The sequence below is a fragment of the Empidonax traillii genome, unplaced genomic scaffold (assembly GCF_003031625.1).
Source record: "Empidonax traillii isolate 1590-97213 ecotype Southwest subspecies unplaced genomic scaffold, ASM303162v1 scaffold349:size579689, whole genome shotgun sequence".
Lineage (NCBI taxonomy): Eukaryota > Metazoa > Chordata > Aves > Passeriformes > Tyrannidae > Empidonax > Empidonax traillii.
The window spans coordinates 92,617-116,116 of NW_020955542.1; the positions used below are offsets into that span (position 1 = coordinate 92,617).

The 23,500-nt window shown below is 43.3% G+C and overlaps 1 protein-coding gene across 1 annotated transcript; it reads right to left on the reverse strand.

The window, feature by feature from the left end:
- Positions 1 to 1,626: 1,626 nt before the first annotated feature.
- On the reverse strand, positions 1,627 to 21,266 carry HHIPL1 (HHIP like 1). Its single transcript, XM_027892396.1, has 9 exons — positions 20,973 to 21,266; positions 15,611 to 16,257; positions 13,163 to 13,306; positions 12,555 to 12,883; positions 10,600 to 10,726; positions 10,164 to 10,309; positions 7,192 to 7,273; positions 5,282 to 5,364; positions 1,627 to 2,620 (listed from the first exon to the last, which is right to left on the reverse strand). Exons 1-9 carry the CDS (start codon positions 21,264 to 21,266, stop codon positions 2,103 to 2,105), a joined length of 2,370 nt encoding a protein of 789 aa, XP_027748197.1. The 3' UTR covers positions 1,627 to 2,102.
- Positions 21,267 to 23,500: the final 2,234 nt, after the last annotated feature.

Genomic DNA, 23,500 nt, shown 5'->3' on the forward strand with positions numbered 1-23,500 from the left:
CGGGCTCTGTGTTTGCCGTCAGCAGAGCCGCTCTTAGCAACGGCGGCTCCTTGTGGGCTGGATTCCGTCTGCCTTTGGCTGCCACCAGACACTGTGCTACCGCCTGCCCGCCAATTAGAGGTGGTGGCAATCACCGCCGGCACTATGCAAGGTGTAGGTGACTTCTGCTCGTGCTCGGGAGGTTCAGAGGGGCTGAAGCAGGTGCAGGGTAACCAACAGTTAAAGGAGAAGGAAAGTACTTAAGTACCTAGAAAACGCTGGTGAAATTCCTGTTTATTTGGCCTTCGGCAGACGTCCTGGAATCACCTCAATTCTTTTAGGGTAACTTTTGTTGTGCAGGTCGGTTTTCTACCCACAAGTTTTTGAGCGTAGCTATGACCAAGATTTTTCTTAAAATCTCACAGCTGGAGCTAGCTGAAATTTGGCTTAGGAGCCAAAAGAAGCAGAAGAGAAATCTGGAAAAAGAAAGACTATATCTCCACCTTCTGATTTCTTCTAGCCCTCTAGTCCCATCAGCTCAACAGGTGCCAGCTCTTTTAACAGAAGGATTTACAGTGGACTCTCTTGTTCCCTGAATGTTTTGATGTGACTGAAGTCAATTTCTGCACTTTAAATAAACGAGTTTGCAACTTTAGGAAAGCCTAATGACAGTCTGGTGCCTGATGCATTTGTAGGTTTTCCAACAAAATGAGAGTAGTACTTTTCTAAAGACACTTTATACATCTGTTCCCCCCTTTATTCTTCGTTTGGTTTTGTATATTAAAGGTATGCAGTTTAATATCAAAAAGAATTTATTGAGTTTATCAGAAAGATCAGGAAAAATATTTAAAATAAATTAATTTACCCTATATATCAATGTCTTAGGTTTAAGAGGACACTGTCAACTTGAAATTGGGGAATTAAAAAAAATACCTACGGTGAGACCCTTAGATACAAGGTTTTATATGTGAACTTTTCTGGACACTGGTCATTTCACATCTGGGAGTTTGCTTTTGGGTTTTTTTTGGTCTTTCTTATGTTCTTGAGTGAGCAGCAAAACAAACCCTATCCTGATTACGCCAGGGAAAAAATAACCTGGCAAAATACTTTCAAATGCAGAGAGACCACAAGAGGAGAATATATGTCTGCAATCACTACTCAGGTGAAAAAACATATTTCAGACAAAATAAGTTCTTGGTTTGTTTTTTTTTTTAATACCCTATAAAAAGGTTAAATATTACAGGATTATTACCACAGTATATAACCTCTTGTGTAGCAATTAATACTCATGAAAACTGAATGCAAAAACTTGTGGCTTCATAAAATTTGGGAGAGTGGAGAAACACATACAAAGTATCTTCAGGGTTAAACAGGATAAGGATCCTGTTCGTGTAAAAAGGGACAGATTTTCAATCCTGTCCATGTAAAAGGGCTCAGATTTTCTTGCCACTGGGGCTAGTGTAAACTGCAGAAATATTTTGCTAGGCAGTATGTAATTGTTTTTTTTTTAATTATCTGATTTTGCTTAGACACAGCTATTCTTGATGACCACTAGGTTTATACCAATAAAAAGCATTGGAGAAAAATAATTCTCTTTAAACTAGTTAGTGGAAAGTTTAAAAAAATACATACTTTTGTACTTTGCAAAGAAAGGTACAGATTTACACATATTAAAATCTGCTGCTCAGAGCTGCAGGTGGCAAAGCAAGGCAAACAACACAAATGATTCTGTAAGAGCAAAACACAGTCATTTGGGAATTTATTTTTTGGCAAAACACTGTGAAGCACAGCTGAGGAATGCTGTATTTTCAAAGGGAAAGAGCAACAGGATACATCTCTTTTCTAATCTATAAATCTATAATGATGTTTGAGGTTTTCTTATTAAAAAAACCATAGAAACGTAGTCCCTGCCCACAACATACTCAAGTCACTTCGTTTTACTTTTTCTTTCCCTTCAAGGCACATGCATGGGGACAAACATGCAGAAAACCATGAGGCTACTTTGAACAGACGCAACACCCTCAAGACAGGGCACACCCTCCGCAAAAATGAAGCTGGTTTGGAGGGCTGGGCAAGAAAGGGATGTGTTCCAAGTCCCTCTGCTGCCTTCCCCAACTCCCCTGTCACCAGTCTGTCACCTCCTCCCGGCTGCACACCACGCCAGCATCCTCCTCGTGCGAGCAGTTGTGCACGCCCACGTCGGCGTGGGAGCACTCCAGCAGCGTCCTCTCCTGCCCGGAGCACTGGACATCATCCAGGAGAATGCGGAGGGAGGTCCCTTCCCCGAATTCTGCCTTCTTGGTGGCCCGCACCACGTGGGGAAAGCCCAGCTGGCGGCACACCACGGCGGCGGCGGGCGAGCTCCAGCCGTCGTCGCACACCGTGCCCCACTCGCCGTCGATGTAAACCTCCACCCGGCCCCGGCCGCGCCCGCGCCGCCCCCGCTCCATCAGCCGCACGGCGCCGTTCCGCGGCTGCTTCTTCTTGCGTTGCCCCCTCTTCCCTGCTCCCTTCCCGGGCCTGGGGGTCCTGCCACCGGGCGCTGCTGTGGTAGGGGCTTTGGGGTCCGGCCTACGTCCCCGTGGGGCCTCGGTCGTGGTCTTCAGCCGGGGTTGTGGTGTCGGTGTTTGCATAATAAACTCTGGTGGGGGGAAAAAAAAAAAAAAGGGAAACCATGAGTCTCTCAATTCGTGGACAATGCTTGAAGACAACTATACAAAACCAGTGCTGATTTTTTACTTATTTGACTAATTTCTTACAATCTGCCTACTTGATCCCGTTGAGAAGCGACAACGCTCCCCGTGAGCCAGTATTTCCTCAGCGAAAAAATGTCGGCTGCTTTCAGTTAGCAGAGAGGACTGCAGGGCAAATGCCAACACGTGAGCCTTCTCCCAAAAAGGAAACTCCAAGCAGTGTATTGGCAAATAAGCAAAATCTCAGCCTGGCCCTTAAAGGGTGGGCACTGGAGTTTCACAATCAGGAGAGGAGTTCCCCACCATAGCCTTCTCTCCTGCAGAAAGCATTTTAAAGCCAGCCACTATTTCTGCTCTTCTCTTCATTACTAAGGATTGGATCGTTACCAGGGGTGAGCGTGGCCTCCCCACTGGGTCAGATGCTTTATTCAAAGGAGCTGAAATCAGGAACATTCAAAATCAATTCTCTCTGGCAACTGGAATGTGCAAGAGGAACAGAGTTGCCAGGACAACACATAAAACAGGATTTGAGGTTGGGCTTGTTCTTCCTTATGAAAAAAAAAAAAAGCCTTGAACTCTGAAGAGCTGAAAATTCTTTGCTGTCACAGTTTCCAGGCGTTACTGGACTTGCTTATTCACATGTGCTTTATTTTTAGCTTAAAAATAAGTTTTAGTTTGCCAGAAGGAATCAATTCAGAATTTCTCAGAATAACAATCAACTGAGCTGGGACAGTGTCACAGACATTTGCAAAGACATCATGACTATTTGAATTATATCCCAGATTTATCCATTCTCATTCATCATTTGCTTTGTAGTACAGAGAGGAGGAAAACTATGACTGTCTCATTTGTACTTAATATCTATTGTCCCCAGAAGACAAACCCTTGCAGTGGTCCTTTAGATAGTGCTCTTTGAAGAGGAATTGTATTTGTGACATGAAAATATTTCCCTTCTTTGGTAGCTGAGGTTCTGAAGGCAAGAAATGGATTTGAAAGCCTTACCTGTGCACAGCTCAGTTGCTGGAGCCTGATCTAGCAAAGCACTTAAAAATCCTGGAACTCATATTATGATATGTAGGGCTGTATGAAAGCTAGTGGTCACCTGGGAATGCTTTTCACCTCATTGAATCAAGTTGTTCTTATATATTACTCTTTGTTAAGCTATTTATAAAATACACTTCCAACAAATGCACTCATCCAGCTAATGCAAGCCACGTGCCTTAGTGATTCTGTTACATTCACACTAAATACTAACCAAAACAGTAAATATTTACACTTACACATCACTGTTTGTGTGCTTCAGAATCAAAATGTTTGTGTTTGGTTTTCACCAAAAAGTGAATTTAGTTCTTGAGACACTTCGTAGAATCTCTCCCACCATTTCTAAGTTTTAATTTATGATGAAAACTAACCTTGTAAACAAACCCAAAAGGTCTAGTTATATGTATAGTTTAAAAATCTGAACTCTGGACTTGCACAAGGAATAATGTATAAGCAGAAACAGAGACAAAACTGGCTGAACACAAAACAAGTTACTAATGTTTGGAAACTGCTGCCCAGCTTGCAAAGCAGAATATCTCTGAAGATATGCTGAGTGCTCAGGCATGTCAACAGTCAATAATTAGCCTTACATCTTCTTCCACCTTAAAGACTCAATCTTACAAGGTGCTGAGTGCCCTCATTTTCCTCTGAAGCCAGAGCTGCAGGAACTGTCAGTGACTCAAATGCAGTGTAATAGGATTAATGTAATTAAAAATTAAATAAAAGTATCCTGATTTTAGAGTCCCTACAGTAATATTAACTTTGTGACAAAGTCCATAGAATATGCTGAGTTTGAAGGGAAGTTGTCAAAGTACTGTTTGGGTACTTAAGTGTGTAAATTAAATGCACGGGGGGAAAAGAACAATGCTACTGCCTAATCTAATCCTGAGATCCTAATATTGTATTTAGGGTTTTGCATCTAACATAAATAGTACTTGGCTTGCTGCAGATTCAGCTACATCACTGAGTGCTCCTTACTTTCAATACTTCATGCAGTATGAAGCAATCAAGAAGCCCTGGAGGGTTTGGGTAAGCCAAAAGTTCACCTCAGTGGCTTATCACTCTTTCTTCTGGGAGCATTTTATCATCCCATATTCTCTCACTTTCAACTAACAATGACTCAGCCTTCATCTTGCTCAATGAGCTACTTCCTAACCCTTCAGCAATCACGTCTTTCATCTCTTGAAATGCTCCTCACTAACTGAAGCACTGCAAAAAATCACGTGTCACTGAAAAGCACCATTGAGCACAGAGTCTCCCTACAGTTACAGGGAAACCCAGTTGGTGGTAATGAAACAAGTACAATGTAGCATGGAAAAGGGAGAATGTACAGGGCCAGAAACTACAAAGCAAATTTTGCATGGCCAGGACAGGACAGGGGAAATACTTTATGCCTTATTTGAACCAAATCTTCAGATCCAAAACATCTGGTAAGAATTAATTTTGAGGATACTTCGAAAAGTGAAATTCTGGGTGGTCTCCACACATGTGGAGATAGTGCAAGTCTGGAGTTTATATCTACTGCCAGCTGAGATGCACCAATAATAAGCAGCAACAGTGACACTCACTCTCCTTTGGCACAAACGGGATGCGCTTGCTTTTTACTTCCACTGGTGATGGCTCAACTCGGCATTTTCCTGGTGGTGCTCTCCTGTAAAAAAAGGGACGATGCACAAAGGGACAGTGCTTAATTAATTCCTTTCCTCTGGCACTGTAAGCTGTTGCTTCCCATTGTTTTTTCTATGAATGTAATGCTCATTGGAAAAAAATAAATGTCTGCTTAAATGATGCAAGCAATCTCTTACAGTAGAACGCATAACTAAACAATCACAGATCTCCATTGATCAAAGTCCAAATATTCACAAGGCAGTGGAGTCCTCTGGCTGTGTTTTCACTTGCCACTATTGAATCCATTAAGGAAATAAAACATTGGCAGGTTCAAGCACTACAGAAAGAGATTAGTCAAACTGAAAATAAAAATTACAAAACTAGACAGTGTGTGTTGAACATCTGACATAAAAGGTCATGTGTGTGCAACTTTTCAGACTGTCTTCGCGTAAGGAAAATAACACACTATTATTCATTCAGAAAGCCCAAACAAAGAAAGCGCCAAAAATGCATCAGTTTTAGAAAGGAGGTTTAAGTGTCTCCTACAGAGGCTCCCTCTTACCACGGTGCATTATTTTGACACAAATTTCTTTCCCATAGAGGTATATCTCACCCCTCAGAAGTTACATGCAGTTCATCATCACTTTTTCCTATGACAACTGTCTTGTTGATCCTCAGACTTCTTCAGAGGTTTTCAAATTGGTTCAAAAATGCATGATGTTTGCATTAGCAGAGTAGAAGTCCTTTGTAAATAGGCTTGTTTGCATCTGCATTTCTGTGAAAGACAGAGAGCTTTTCTCTCAGCTACCTACACAAGGATGTTCCCTACTTTTATGAATTTTCCTGTGTTTTCTGTACTCTGCACATGAACAAAACTTCTTTTTTTAAACTTATGACTTGCTTTTGACTTCTGCTTTCCTTTTTTTTTTTGCAAAGGTTGCGTAATACCAGCCTCTTAATACATAGTTTACAGGAACTCTTCTGTGGTGTTAGATAATGGAAAATGTTCCTGACAGAAGAGAGTTGGAGGAAAACACGTGACAGCTCTGGGGTTATTTAACTTTGAGGACTGGTTTCAACATAAAGCAAGACAAGTAGTTTGGTTCAAAATGCTCAGATAGCTTAAGCTGTAAATTTAATCCATATAAAAAGATAAAAGCTACAAAAATCTCACTCTCCATTTCTAGCTGAAAAGAGCTTGGTGTTTAGCTAATAATAGTAATGCTTAAAAAACAGGAAGATGGAAAAAACAGCTCCAAGTCTTCCCACAAAACACAGCTATTCCCTGCATTGCCCAGTCTCGCATACACACACGTGGAATCCAGAAGGTGTAACAATCGTCCTATTTTCTTGTTCAATCCATTTTCCTCTTTGAAACATTAAAAAAAAAGTACTTTTTGACATTCATTTCTGATTTGCCCAAGGAAGCACTGCAGGTGACCCTGGTCCAGCTTCAGCTGCAGCTGCCTGGCCACAGGGCTCTTGTGGGAGATGCAGCTGGATACAAGGGATGGAGAGGAACTGAGAATAAACACCTGGAGAAAAACTGCCTCCTTTTGAGCAGGAATCTAGAGAAACTTTGTCCAGGAAAGACAAGCCACTCAAAAAATACAGCTTTAGCATTCAGAAACAAATCTCCCAATCCACATGACACCAACAGGCCCCATAACAAGTTGGCACCAGGCAGTGCAGAGCCCCATGACTGCAAGAGCAGAGCAGAACCCCAATGGGTTTCTCCAGATGTTCCTTGATCAATCATCACAGAAGGGCCCAGCATGGAAGAAGAGTTATTTAGTCAGACATGACTCACCACAACCACACCTGGACTCACTGCACCACACCCAGGCTTTGCAACAAGAACATCTCATACCTGGAGGTGTCCACCACTTTGTACACCACTCCATTGGGAGCCGTGGCACTTGGTACACCAGTAGACATGAAGTACAATTCCCCTGGGAAGAAAACAGGCACAGTCATGAAAACTCTCCACAGAGTTTCCGTCCTGTACAGCACAAAGACAGATGATGTCTTTGACAGATAACAGATAATGTCAGAGAGCATCAGGAAATGCAAACCAGCATGGTGATCTGGTTATTGGAGGAAAAAAGACAGGTTAAAATTTGGGGTTGTAGTGAGAGTTTATCTGCAGTTCATTGGCATAGAATACTCTTAGTGAATGGGACCTTTTACATAGCGTCATATTATTTGGACAAATTTCCACTGTAGGTTTACCTGCCCAGACTTCACTTGTCATCTCATTCTGATTTGTGTCCTTTGACTTCTCTAATGTAAAAGAGTCAAAGTCTGAATTACCTTTGTTGAAACAAAATAAAAGGAAATTAAGAAAGTTCACCGCCTTCTGCTCATTTGGACGAAGCACTCCTTTGGGTGAATTACAGCAGAATAAGATTTTGCTTTTCCTTTCTCTGAACACTCACAAAGTGAGATGTATCTCACACAGAAGGCATTTGGTTCATCACAGCTCTGTCAGGTCCCATGGCTAGGGCTCAACCTTCAACCAAACAATGTCCATCACCATTTATTTGACTTATTTTCTCTTAACTGCATTTTTATCCTTCTTCTCCTGTAGTGCAGGGAAGACTGGGATAAGCAGTCTTTCTGGTACTCTTTTGCCAGCTGAAGTGCTTGAGAGGTGCGGAGAGAAAAAATAAATTTGCAAAATTAAAAATAAAAAAAAAAACGAAGAGAAAAAAGAAAAAGAGGCAGCGGAGACATGAGAGTGAGCAAAGGAAGGTGTGGGAATTGGTGGCAGCTGGTGCTAACCCTCCCTCCTCCTACCTGCTCTCCTGTGCTGCCCTGGGCTGAGCTCCTCTGGATGTTCCCAGCATAGAAACCAGCTGTCTCTGGCCACCCCTGGCTGGTTTCTTCTTTTTTTCTGATGAGTTTCACTAATGACAGGCCAGAGGCAGCCTTGATCCAAACAGAAGTCGGAAGCACCCAGCACTGTCCATTGTGGTGCAGTGATGTGTGCTTTACATCCTACCCCTCTTTCCTGAAAATTATGAGGCAGAAGTGGGTGCTAAGGCCATGAAGCACACAGGCTACACACATGTGCCCCACAGACATGGCACAGTGCCTGGGGTGTCCTGGACGTTCCACTACCCAGGGACAGGGCTGTTGGCTTTATAATGGCTGTGCAATGAGCCAAAAATATAGATGTCTCCACCAAATAAACACATCCACTGCACCGGTCAGGTTAACATTAATCAGAGCAACAACCCCAAAACTCAAATATTTCTGTGAAGAAAACCTTGTTAAAATAAACTGTGAAAAAATAGTAAAAAATTAGATTCCCAGCACACAAAAAAGGCACAAGAGAAGACTGTTCACTGAAGATAAAGCAACCTCACTACACCTACCAGCAGATTTTTTCCCATTACTGTAAAGCAAACATAAAGCAACTGACTACCTCTGAAAAGAGATTCCAGCCCAAATCTCCACTCAGCTCTATCATACTTATTCAAAGCGCTGGGCAGAAGGGTGGCAGTGTTTCACCCCCACTTTGTCCAGAGTCTGTTGACAGATGCAGGACAAGGGACATTATCCCCATGTGCATGAGCAAGGGCCACAAGTCACAGCTTGATATTGCACTTGGCATAAAGGTGATTTGAACTAAATTATTTGATTTTAGGGTAAGTATGTGAAATAACTCTAACTTCCATGAATATTAACCATTAAAGAAAATGGAATTTAACTTTAAAAAAAAAAAGTTTTACTTTCAAGATAGTACTTAATTTGGATGATTTGCATTTACAAGATAAAATTTGCATTCCTATGATTTGTGCAACATTCAAACTTGACATAATCTGCAGGAAAAACAGATGTTTAAAAGCTGGGACATTCTGGAAGCAGGTGCTTGTGACTGTGAGCCAGGACCCCCTTGAAACAGGGCAGAACACAACTCCTGCATTGCTGGGTCACAGATGTGGCTACTTGGCAATGGTGATGAACATTGTGGGGCTCATCCTCCCCCCATTCCCATCCAGGGGCTGCATGGGCTGCACACTCTGCAATAGCCTTGTACGAACAATGGGAGTGACCACCAGCTTTCACCCCAGGACTCTTTATTTCCTCCTTTTCAAATCCAGCAACTCCCTTCTAGAAAGTAAAATTTCTCCAGTTTTGAAAACACATCTATGCAAAGCTCCACTGAGACTGTATCCTATGCAAGGGAAAATCCCAGGTGACACTGATAAAATATGGACTTAAGCAGCCTTTTGCTGATGCCTCACTCAAGACATAACAAAGAGTTTTCATTTTGCTTCACCTTGAGAGGTACAAATATCCCACCCCAGGGTGAGCAGGTACATAATTGCTGTTCATGACATCTGCTTCCCTGTATCCATTAGTAATGCCCACAGCCTTTTTGACTAGCCAAGAACATAGACTTGCTCTCACTCAGCTTCTCAGGCTGCCAGGGCCTCCATTCCCCACGGCATGGCACTGTGAAGAATGAGGCTTCTTTTCCAAGCTGTGTTTTACTCTACTTGCCCTCTGCTGTTCCCTGTTCTCCAGAGGGTAAATGTGCAGGCAGCAGCACAGGCCAGAACACCAGAATCAGTCCCAAGGGAAGTGACTCTCCGATTCCCTCTGCAGGCACTGTATGGCACACAGATCTCAAAAATTAGCATTGTAACTTTGGTTTGGTGTTTGGGAGATGCTAGGAATCTCACCCACCCATTTTAAAGACTGACAGACTCATGTTCTGCCTTCCCACCACTTGCTGCTCCCAGGAGCCCTCTCTGATCCCTTCTCTGGTGTTTTAGTCTGACGAGAAACCACAAACATGCCATCCAGTGTGACAAAAAGTTAAAAGATTACCTGCTTCATCTTCAGCAAAAGAGATGATGTATTGATAATAGTTATTGATAAGCCCAGGGAACATGCACGTTTGTCCTGTCCCCATGCAGATTTCACTGTACTGCCACTCTCCAGTGGCACGATTCTCCTTCAAGGACATCAGGCGTCTGCAAGGCAAAAGAACTCTTCCAAAACCCAACCAAGGTGATTTATGAACATTAACATGGACACCTGGAAGGATGTTTAATGCTTCCTACCCACACTAGCTGCAATAGAAACTGCAGCTTCTCTGAAAAATGAAGGACTGTCAATATTAACCCAAATATATTATACACCCTGCATGCAACCCCTTGTCTTTCAATGGCAACACAAACCCATGAGAAAACAAGAGGGCAGGGTTTAACAACCATCAGATTTAGGGGGGACTTTGGCTTGGGGTATAGCTTAGTTTACTTACCCACTCATAAAATCCCCAAATATGTACAGGCCATTCAGGTTTGGAGACTCGCAGCCCCGATAGACATAGCCTCCCGTAACAGATTTCCCCATTTTGTGTGGATACGCGTAAATTGGGAGCACATCATCTGTAGGGCAGAAAAGATCTGTCACTCGTTTGACATGTGTTGCAGCATGGCTGTTTATCTAGACTGTTCTGAGACTAACGGAGTACAGTCAGGAGCACCTTCTATTTAAATGAAGTGATGATGGAGTTGCATTTAGTTTGATTTTCACCTTTTTGGAATCATATTTGATAGCCCTTGCCATCACCAAGACTCACTGAGACATCACTCCTCTCCTGAGTCCTTCTCCCACTACAGCCCATCTGTGTTAGTGCCACTTCTGGCCCATTTCTACAGAGCCTGGCTGGTTTAGCTACGAATTCACAGGTTACTCTTGGAGTCACCGCACCCATGCATGAGGTGTTTGCTCAATGCAGCTTTTTTTAGGTGGTGAAAGGAAAAAAATTGATGGGTAACTCCAGACTGGAGGCACTGATGAAAAGATATGTCAGATGTCAGCACAAATAGCTTCTCTTCCTCTGAGATGGGGGAGCTAACTTGAAAGGGCCATCAAATATTTATGGTATGACAGAGGCATGATGTAGTACTGGCATATTCATTTAAAATATAAGTTAAAACACAAGACAGACATAAAACAGAGGGAGATGTCCTGATTTTGAGGGTCTCGATTAGGTGCCTTCTTCCCTTTCTTCTGAAAACTCCTGGGTCACAGGTACCTAATGGTACCCACTCCTTCCTGTCCCCACAGCCTTTTTCCCTGATGGTGTAGCAAACGCCTCAAGGAGCAAACCCAGCAGCTCTGCCAGCGAGGAACTTGCACCAGAGGCATTTCATTTAAAGCAGGTGTTTTCTACACTTCAGCTGTACCTATCATTCTAAAAGGGTTGTGACATTTCACTGTTCCAACAAAAGGGTCTCTAAAGGCATCAAAAATTGTTCTGAATCCCTGGAGGCCTCAGTACAGTGCCTGCCACAATCGCTCATGTGATACTGTCACACAGGAGAGCACTAAACGAGCTCTCTGGCAACTGTTTCAGAGAGGAAGTGTGAAAAATCTGCTCCCTGCTCTCAAAATTTTCATTAAAAAAAAAAACTTCATCACCACCATCATAATTATAGCTAAGTTAATAAAAGGAGGAAAGTTAAAGAACAGCACATAGCATATAGCACATAGAAGAGAAAAAAAATTAAAATCTGAGCTAATGCAAATCAGTTCCAGCCCACTGCCCCCCTGGATCTCTGGGGAGAGGCTCCAGCACAATATGTGGTCCACATCAGACCTTGCAACACAATACACTCTGACTTCACATGTGCACTGGAATTTAGCCAGCCAGCAAATACCCTGAATCCAGTTTTGAACAGTTTAAAAAAATTAAAATAAAATAAGCTTTTCCTTTTTGGCATAGCTAAAAGAAACAAAGATACACCATACATTGAGTTACCTGCAAAGCAGTCAGTGTGCGTACAGGTTGATTAGCTTACATAATATGTTTGTTTTTTTTTTTTTAAATAAGGAGACTACTTGTGAGTTATGGAGAAAAATACAATTGCTCCACATTTTTCTTGCTCTTGCATGAAAGCTTATTTCACGTGGCAAAGATGAAATTGTCCCCCATCACAGAATTACCAAGGAATTTGACAACATCACAGATCACCTAGAAAAACAACAGCTAGCCTGTTTCACTTTTCTCCTAATTCAAAAACAATAACATTTGGACTTTCAATATTTATGTCTAAGTCAATTCCCTTCTAGACTGAGACAGTATAGATTTACATCTCAAAGAGGTGTTTACCACCAAGCAGCCAGGCTCTGAGGGCAGGAATTCAAAATGATGGTGCAGAAAACTGCGCAGTGGGAGATGCAGGTAGTTTAGAGAGCACATGTATTTACCCATCGAAGAGTTGGCACAAAGTTTTTTGTCATAACAGCTGAACCCTTCCCTCGCTCTCCAGCCATAATTTTTCCCTTTCTCAACGATGTCAATTTCTTCATATTTATTCTGTCCCACGTCTCCGCAGAAAAGCCGCCCTTTCCCCTCCTTGGTGTGAGGGTCACCCCGATCAAAAGAGCAGCGCCACATATTCCTCACTCCGTAGGCATAGACTTCAGGGCGAGCCGTAGGGTCGTTGACAAAAGGGTTGTCAGGAGGGATCCAGTAGAGGGGCCCGCGGTCGTTGTTGTTCACATCAATCCGCAGCACTTTGCCCAGCAGGGCTGATCTGTATTGGGAGAAGAAAAGAAAAGGAGGAAAAGATAAAGAAAGAAAACTAGACCTTGCTTAAACATCAGAGATGGGGGGTTTGGAAGGTCTAAGGTTTTACTCTTTCTATTTTGAAAAAGACAAGTCTCCGAATATCTCTGAAAAAACGACTGTTTCAAGATAATTTCATTTGCCTCCAAACAGCCTTCAGGTGGCTGGCATTGACTTCCCATGCCCCACTGCTCTGCAGACACATGCTGGTAGCCTGGAGCTGCAACGAGGATGGATCCACACTTACTTGTTCTGAGCATTTCCAAAGGTCCCAAAAGGATCCCCAGCCATGCCTCCGTCTCCAGTAAATATATAGAGATACTCATCATCTCCAAAGAGCAGCTCTCCTCCGTTATGGTTGGAAGCAGGTTCTTCTATTTCCAGGATTATCCTAAGTGAATACAGGGAGAAGGCAATTACCTACTGCAACTGCCTAAGCAAAGGGCAGAGCAATGTCATGCCAGTGTTGCCCTTGACAGATGGCAACATTACAGATCAGTTTTGATACAAATTCCTCCATATCCACATTACTGAATTTTGCTTGGCCATAGCTGATTTTCTAACCTTAAATAGTTCCAGCATAGTTTCCAGATTACAGAAATGCCAAATTGAGTAATATGGAAAATCTGGGAAATCACACAACAAGTTATATTTTTTAATACTTATACTTGTCCTCTGATTCTTTCTTCTTCCTTGTTAGTTCTTTTTTATTTTTCTTTATATTTTTAAAGAAAAGGCATCTGAGCTTATATCCAATTGTAAACTGCAAGAGAAAGGACTCCAGTCCATCTGTATGTCTGTACAACATTTGGCACAATCCTGACAGGCTCTTTCAAGGCAAACATAAAACTTTTCAAACATTAAGGAATAGTTAAATTCTTACAGAGAGAAGAATCCTTGAATGATAATTACACACTCAGGAACTTATGAGTTTAAAGAGCAGTTAAAAGGAGCCCCACCATCAAACTGACATTTTGATAAAAGTTTATTCAAAGGAGTACTAACAAACTTTACCTTAATTTTAAACGCAACCTCTCTCTTTTATTTGTTTATTTTATGCACCTTTCGTAGTAAGGAAAAGGTAAAACATCTAAAGTATAATTTTACAGAATGGTAAAGCCACAAATCCATGCAGTGGAGGTTCCCAGGTGTAACAACTGAAGTTTATTTTACTCCAGCTTTGAAAAAAAAGTCCAGATTTCATGCTGGCAGTGCATCTTAATACCTACAAAAGCAAATTATAATATTCACTTATATTGCTTCACTTTTAGCTCATTTTTTTCCCCATCTGAAATACTGATAGTTATTGTAAGTTGTGGGAAGGAACCCAATTATGGAGTTATTGTCACCTCCTGTTAAATGTCACCACCTCCGTGACAAGGTAATTGTGCAAGAATGCACAGACTCCAACTAGCAGAAGGAGCAAAGGAGGATTCTGTACAGACACAGAGGTAAATCTTCCTCAGCCTTCCAAAGAAGATGGAAAAAACCCAAAATACATTGAGCAAGTATCTGAGGATAAACAGACACACGCCTGTGTGCCGAGACAATGCACACCACATGTCAGCCTGAGCTCCCTCTTGGGCAGCATCACAGGATGAAGTCAGTGGGACCTGTGCCTATACAAGCACAACAGGACCACAGTTCTGTTTCCTTAAGCTTTTGCTGTACTAACCATAAGCTAAACAAGCAAAGAAAATGTTACAAATATAAACCCTGAAGATTTTTAAACAATACAGCTCGTGGGCCCTGACATCTGCAGGTTTAAGGTCCTGACTTGCTTTCCTGAGGACCACATTTAATTCCCCTTACTTGTCACCTACCATGGGGCTTACACTGAATTGCTCTAATTGCTTTATAAGCCAGCATCCCCTTTCTATCATTAGGCTACGTGCATTTTTGAGCTAGAACCGTCCACAGCTGAGTATTTGGAAAGCCCCTAATTCAAATCACGTAACAAAGCAAATATCTTAGCATTCATAACATTCAAGGATCTCTTAAAACAGAGGATCTATGACATAAGTCTATAGACTGACTCCACAAACAAGCCTCTCATTATCTGTGCATATTAATGTGGATCAACTGCAGGACTAGACTCAAACAAATGACACTGCCAATCAAAATGCACTTGGTAATAACATAGTGGCTTGCATTTTATTTAATTTAATATTAAATTTCTAATATCACAGGGTTGAGGTGTTATTCAGGTAAATAAATGTGGGACCAAATCCATCTTTGGTCTGGTATCACTCTGTTTGTACTGATTTAGGAAACCTTTGCCTTCAGAATGAATTTGCAGATGTCTATTTTAAAGTGTAGTCATAACAATAAAAAAAATGACCAACCAACAAAAACCAAAAACAAACAAAAACACAAAACAAAAAAAAAAAACAAAACCAAAAAACCAAACAAAATCCTAACTGTAAATAATATTTGATCCATGTTCAGTTAACTCCTCCGACATACTAGAACTGTGACTTGTAAATGTTTTATCCCTGAACACTTGCAGTTCATTCATGCAGGACACATACTTTCTGTACTTCAATATGCTAGACATGGACTTGGACTGCTAAGACACTGGAATGCAAGAACAATATTAAGCTAAATAAGTCTTATTCACTAATAGCCTTTAAAAATGCTCAAGCTGCCCTCTGAAATCTTAAATACACTTGCCAGAGAAAGGCGTGTACAATACCTTTCAGAACGATGGTCCAAGGCATTCATGTCAGTAGGAGAAATTCTGAACTCACTGATCCGGATCCTCTCTTCATAACCAACTTCAACTGAATAGTAGACATAAACTTTACCACTAAATTTGAATTTAGGGTGGAAGACAATACCTAGAAACCCTCTCTCATCCCCTTCCCACGGGGAGGTAAGTACAGCTTCGCTGATGTTCAGAAATGGCTTTTCAAGCCTGGATCCATCGGGGAGGTAGGTCCACACCAGGCCAACCTGTTCTGCGATGAAGAACCTGTGGGTGCCATCGTTGGCGTGCACCATTGCGACGGGATTGCGCAGCCCGTTGGCGACCTCCACAAGGCAGAGCTGGAGACAGCCCTCCGCATCGGCCGTGACTAACCCCAGGTTCTGGTTAAGGTTCTGGTTAGCCAGCAGGTGCGGGAAGCAGTAGTCGGTGTCCTCCAGGGTCAGGTAGCGGCAGAGTTTTGCCATGTTGTTTTCCAGTGCAATTAGCTCTCGGTCTGCAGAGAGGAGGCGAAAGATGGAGCGGCAGTTCTGCCACACTTGCGTGCAATAGTCCTGGCAAAGTCCTGGTATCGTCCGCACGGGGGTGGAGGGATCTTCAGCATCATATAAGTGAGCTGCATATGGAGAGCATTCCTAGAAGGAGAGAGAAAAAACCTCAAGTCATTTCTTGGAACAGATTTTAAACAGCTGAGCAGTGATACTAATTGGAGATATTTCATCTTAATTACAAGATACGTTGTGGTTTATTCTGAAGATATGTTAACAGAGGAAAAGATCTTAGAAAGGGGGTTTATCTCAGCATTTGTAGAAATGATCTTCAATATTCCCGGTGAAATCTGAATTCCTCGTGTTGTTACTCCTCTATTCCAATCACAGCAATGGTGTGCCCTTGTTGCTACATCACCCTAGGGATGTACAGGGAAAAAAGAGACTTTTCTTTCTTGGATGCTCTGACTTTATCTGTGAAATAACAAGATTCATCACAGCATAGAAGTGAAACAAAAGAGATAGTTGAGAAGATTCAGGTCCTGCATCTCCAGACTGATGAAGGAATGGGAAAGGCCATCAGGGCCAAAGCCTGTGAGATTCATACCTTATCATCTGATAATCCAGACATTCACCTCAGACATGGATGTGATTTACAGCTTGGGAGGAGTGGAATGAGAAAGTGGAAGAAGAGGGGAGAAGGGGAGAAGGATGCTCTCCCTACATACACCATCCTTGCTCGGTTCCAGCTGCCATTGCTGATGGATCTTTGCCTATAGACAGTTTATATCCCCAACCAGGAGTGGTGAAATCTCATGATTTCTCATAATCATCACGAGTCACCAAGTTCTGCGAGGGATTTAAGTGAGCACCAAAGGCCACAGTCCAGGCAATGTCCACTGGCCGCACTGGCATCTCAGCCTTTGCTTATGGAAGGTGCAGCCTTGGAAATCTACCTGAGGTCTGAATCAAGTTCACACAGCTCATTGCATTCTCCAAGTGAGAACTCCTAAAGGCACATTCTCCTTATGAAAAACTGCAATCCAGTAAATCTGTAAATTACAAACTGACCAAAGTGACTCAGTTCTGCTTTGGAAGGGCTTTTCCTTGTAACAAACACACAATATTTTCCAGTGGTAGTGCATCTTCCCAACAAGCACCTCAAAAGTGCTCTTCAAATAATGCAACATGATTGTGTGGAGGCTCAGTTATTTTCACAGGGTAGATAAACAACTGAGGCAAGAAAGGTCAGAAGAAAAACTATACTACTTGAATAAATTCTGTATTTTTTATTCCTAACTTGCATTTCTTCTTTTTTGAGTAAGCAAAATCAGCTTAGTAAAAAGAAAAAAATATAGGGAGCTGTTTCTAAATCTATAGGGAGCTATCTCTTAATGCAGACTACAGCACTACTCAGTTACTGAAAAGATACGGCATTTGAGATACTGAACTGTTTAAATTAGCTGATAAGCACACACAATATTTAATTTTTATTTTATTTTCCATTACATACCATAATAAACTGAGGGGCCATATAACAGATCATTAGTGCACAATAAGCTTTCCTCCTGGAATGTCAAGCCATTCATTGCAAAATGAAGGTTATTATGCCTTCAAATGAGCCACAATTAATGTGGTAAAAAGAAGATTGCGTGTGACACAAATCACTGAAATTACACAGGCAGAGTGGGTAACGCACGCGGCTCAGTTACATGAGGTGTGCCAGGGAGAGGGACAGAAAGAGAGGGACCATTAGTCGATTCAGTTGTAATGACTGAAAATTTAGCCTTAGAAAGCAAGTTGAAATGAGACAGAAAGAGAATTTGTTGGGAGGGCTCACTATGTTGTTGCCTAGAGAGGTTTCTCATTCAGAGAAAGGAGGCCCCTCCCTTGAGTACCCCGGTGTACTTCAGTTCTCTGAATGCCTCTTTCACAGCAAGCAGTGATCTTATCCATTATAAAGCAATGTCCTGGCTTCAGATTCAGAATTAAAAATAGTCCAGATTTATGGCTTCCCTGTCCCTTTGCCTTGCAGGCTGTTCACACCAGCCTCAGGTATGTTTGAACAGCAATTGAGGGCAACTTCTTCCATCCTTACCATATTCCTGGTGGCATATGGCTAATTACAGCAGCATTACATTGACAGTGATATTCAGAGATCTATCACTAGCCAGACAGTACCCAAGCATGTGCCTAGGGTATTTTCCAGACACATGTGAAATATTTTCCAGCTTTTATTCCATGAGAGATGGAGCCTCATGCCTGATCCTGAATTTCTCTGCTTCTGAAGCAAATGTTGTGGTCCTTCACCCTTCACATTATCCTGTCATGCTAACTTAGCTCAAAATACCAAGAAACTCTACCCTTAGTCACAGCACAGCATCACTTATAGTTCTAAATTCTCATTTCCAATTGACATGGTCTGTTCATTCATTTTAAACTATGATGTGGTCCAAAGACCAAGGAAACTAATAGACAGACGGTCAGTAACTTCAGTAGTGCTGAAACGGGTTTGCACTATGAAAATGACTCATCAGAAAACAAAACAAGTCATATCAAGACAAGCTAGCCAAATTCATCCTATCTGTTCCAGGAATTCGGTGGTAGCTACTTATCTGAGGAATTATAACTGAATCTGAAGGAACACCCACATCAAACAATGGCTTGTTTACCATTGGTGGCAGCCTAGAGGAAGCAACAAGACTCCTCAGAAAAGCATTTAGCTTTCACTTTATCCCCGACCTTCCTTGTCCACCTCCATCTGAAAACTCAAGACTTTAAGCAAGATGTTCCTAGAGAAGCAGAATGAGTCATCTGCTCTTCTGTAGTACGGTGGAGAAGAGAAGGCTCCAGGGTAACCCTATAGCACCTTCCAGTATCTAAAGAGGCTACAAGAGAGCTGGGCAAGGACTTTTTACAAGGATGTTTAGTGATACGACAAGGCAAACTGAAGGGGGGTTGATACAGATTAGAATAAGAAAGAAGTCGTTTACAATGAGGGCAGTGAAACACTGAAAGTGGTTGCCAAGAGACGTGATAGGTGCCCCACACGTGGAAACATTCAAGGACAAGTTGGATGGGGTTCTGAACAACCTGATATAGTTGAAGCTGTCCCTGCTCATTGCAGGGGGCTTGGACTAGATACCTTCTAACTCAAACTGTTTGATTATTCTACGAATTTAAGAGAAGGTAGGAATCATCACCACAAGTGTAAGCTGAGACACTTGTCAAAGTAATTTGATCACATTTGAGACAAATTATGAATTGTGAGCAGAAGAGTGCTGAATAAGTCACAGAAACCTGCTTATTAATTCAGGTCTAGGATAAAAATTGTATATACAATTAATGAATGGAAGCATAATGTTCTAGATTATTTGCAATGTCTGAACTTCCATTTCATGCTTGTGCAGCCAGTGTGGTGGTGTTTTGTAGCCACATCTGGGCTGGTCATGCATTGAGCTCATCAGAACATTTCTCTGAATCATTTCTCCCACACTGAAATATCTCTGTTTCTGAACAAATTTTCAGTTGGCTTTCTGATGAACACAGGAGATTCAGTTATCCCTTCCAGAGGCAGGAGTGCTTAGCAGGCACTGTTAACTGGTTTCCTACCTGCAAATGACTTTTGGACACTTCTTGTTTCAGGAATATATTCAAATTTGTTTTGCTTCTAGTACAATGTGAGATGAAATAGAAGTCAGGTTTCTAGAAGCTGATGTGGAAAAGGGATGTCTTTCTCTACACGCTTTCAGGAGCACAAGAGGTACCCTGCAAAACGCTGAGAGCAGAATTTCCGAGAAGCCACTTTGATCCCATCTGAGCAGAGTAGACGAGACTCCACTGTCTGAATTAATTTAATATTTGCACTTGCACAGCACAGAGCCGCCACTGTTCTGTCTCAGGGGCATTTTCATACATGTGAGGGCACCACTGACGATAGGGTCAGATGCTGTGCTCTGTGCAGACTGTGATCCTCCTGTTATCATATCTGGTCACAGAACTTCTGCCCTATGCAGGATGGCCATCACAGAGGTTTCTAGGCCAGATCCTCAGGCATTACTCTGCACCCATCCTCGGGACTGTTAGCACCTGGCACATGCTAAATGCATCTCAGGATGCTGTAACCCAAAGCAAGAAACCCACCTGATCCCATTAATTGGGCATAACAAGGAGCATGATTTGTGCAGGCAGGTCCCCCCTGGGTGTCTTCACCAGGTCCACTTGTAACTGTCCACATACTCATCTCAGATCTCTGATGCTCATAAATTAAAGCAGAGCAACAGCCCTGTTCCTGTTTCAGACGCATACCAAAGAACAAAAGGTTCACCTGAGGATGGACAGGTGCTCTTGCCAGTGCATGGGAGCACATGCCTAGGCTGTTGCACTAACCCTGATGCATCCACATGTGGGCCAATGCACCCACACCTTGGCCCAGACACCAATACCATGGCTGATGTACCTGTGGGGTGGTCCCTGTACTCCTGTCCAGGCTTGGGAACTAATACCAAGGCTCACACTCCCCTGGATTGTCCAAAGACTCTGTGCCTAGACCAGTGCATTCTGCTGGGCTCAAGGCACCCATGTCTGGGCCAAAGCATCCATACCTGGGCTTGATGCAGCCCTGCACAGGTGCATACATACACACCTGGGCCAAAGCCCCACGACAGAGCAGAAGCATCCATGCTGATGCCAGAGCTCTGTGCAGGGGTGGAATACCCCTGTGCGGCTGGTGATGTCCCCTGCGCATTGGAAGACCCTTCCCTGTGTGGCTGGAGCCTTCAGCGCGGCTGTAGCCCCTGTGCGGCGGGAGCCCCGCTATGCAGCGGGAGCTCCGGCAGAGCCGGCCCTGCAGTCGGTCTCACCTGGCAGAGCAGGTCCTGCAGGTGCCCGGCGCAGGCGGCGTAGCTGTGCCCGTCGAGGCGGGCGCTGAGGCGGTAGAAGCGCTGGAGCAAGGCGCGGTCGCGGCGCGGGTCGCAGCAGCCGAAGTCGGCGTAGCGGCGGCAGAAGGCGAGGCCCCGGGGCGGCCGGAACGGCGGCTTGAAGTCCAGGCACTGCGGGTGCGGCCGCGCCGGGCGCGGGGCGAGGGCGGCCGCCAGCAGCAGCGCCAGGGCCGCCCGAGCCCCGCCATGCCCCGCAGCCCCCCGCGGGCCCCGCATGGCGCTGCCCCCCGGCACAGCCGGGCACAGAGGTGGGCGCTGCCACCCGCCCGCAGGCTCGGCCGGCCCCGCTCCGCCCGCGGCAGAAGGGGCGCGCAGAGCGGCCGCCCCGAGGGCTGTCAGCGCCGGGACGGGCGGTCCCGGGGTCACGGCGCCGCTCACCGCACGGGACACGTTTTTAGTGATGGTTTTGGACGGGCGATTTTGGTTTGGTTCCGCCCAGAGCGCAGCCGGGCAGGTACTTGGCTGGACGGTCAGCACGGCGTGTCACAGAGCACCAGAGCGGAGCATACGACACCAGAGTGGATCGCACTGGGAACAAATTGCTTAGGCTGACTCCTCAGCTGTTGGCTGCTGGACTCTGTTCTGTCGCCGAGGCTTTTGTATGACCAAAACACTACAGAATATAGCACTCGGAGTTTATACGGCTAATGGCCATATTTAATAACAAAATTTAGCTTCAATACAACTAGTGCTTCTGTGCCCTTTGGCAGTCTTGTCCTGGGATGAGACTTGCTGGTGGAGTCTTTACACCATGTGGCCCTAGACAGCCCAGGTGACATACTCTGCTCTATGAAGATACTCCCCCATTCAGAATAGTTCTCCCTCCACCCTGTCCAGGAACTCTTTGACAACAAACAAACAAACACACACACAAAAAACCAAACCAAACCAAACCAAACCACCACCACCAACAACCAAACAAAAAAAACCCCTAAACCCCACAAAAACTTGCTGATGACACTTTCCTTACCTTAAAGTGCCTCATGGCACACCTTGGGAAGACATTTACTCACAGTGGTGGATTTTTGAACATCATATAGCTGTATCATATGTGATGTTATCAGCTAGTAAGATCGAGTCCCATGTAGATGGCACTTTTTTTTCTTTTAAAGACAGCTAGCCACAGTGTAGTATGTGTTTTAACATTAACACACAGACTGCCCCTCAAAGACAAAGAATGTGGAGTTCATTCTGATATACTGTTTTTGACTCCTACTTTGAGAGCAAAGAACTACTGTACAGTGTGTATGGACTATAAAATCACTGCCTGGCTTGGAACATCCTGTCAGGAGACCATATGTGTTACAGCATTTAATAGGAGTTTATTTTCTCTCCGTATGCTTATGTAACTGCTGCTAAGGTCACTAAAAATTCTGGAAATGTGCAGGCAACCAGAATACCTGAAGATCTCACTTGAGAATTCTCTGCCCTTTTATTTTTGGTCATTCAAACCCATTTTTTCATGGATGAGCTCAGTAAGTGCATTGGAAAGCATATGATCAAGCTACTGCCCCAAAAAAGTTTGCGTGCCATGCAAAAAATGAGTATGCAGTTATGCAACCCCATATTGCGTAAAAAACCCCTGATGTAAATGCATCTCCTTCTTCATCCCAGCTAATCTTTTATTCCTGTGGTTAACACTGGCTGTTGTTTCAGTGTTTATAATTATTTTTAAACACTGTTAATTAACATTGCAACAATGCTTAATATATAAAGAATGGATTGCAGTAAACAAACATATTCTGGATAATGAGATTTAACTTATAGCCTCTTGATTTGCTATTGAAGTTCTTGATTAGTTTGGCATCCATGAAACATTTCAGAAATGAAAATTAAATGCTGTGCATATTTAACAGTGAGTTGTACAACAGGAACTATCTGCTCATCACTGCAAAATAGCGTAAAATACCTTTGGGTATTTTATCCTCTGTGTGCATTTGCAATATGCTAGAGCTGCCAGAGTTTTGCTCTTTCAGGCAAAGCAATTTTTTGGTTACCCCTCAGGCTGGGGACTGCATAACAGTTCATGGGCAAGGCACTGCGGAAGCAGAAACCGAGGCTGCCTTGGCCTCAATAACGAGATTGTTATGTCAAATTACTTTACGCCTTGTTGTGAGCTGAGTTTTGAGGCTTCCCAGGACACAGGTAGGAGCTCATGGGCTGCATTTGAGGGGTCTGTGGTGCGGTGGGTAGAGCACATAGCTCTGTCTTTTCTTCCCAACTCTGCCTAGATACTTAAGTTACTATTCCCAAGACACTGTCTTTCTGCCTGGATTCTCCCATTCATAAAATAAGGACAATCAATGTTTACCCACCCTGTAGCAATCTTTCAAGGTCTGGTTTATTGATATTTTTAATCACCATTTTGTTAAATTTTTATGAGTTCTCTGGAGAGGTATCTCTGGAGACTAAGTGCTGGCAGGGAACTGTTGCCTTTGACCTGATGTTCT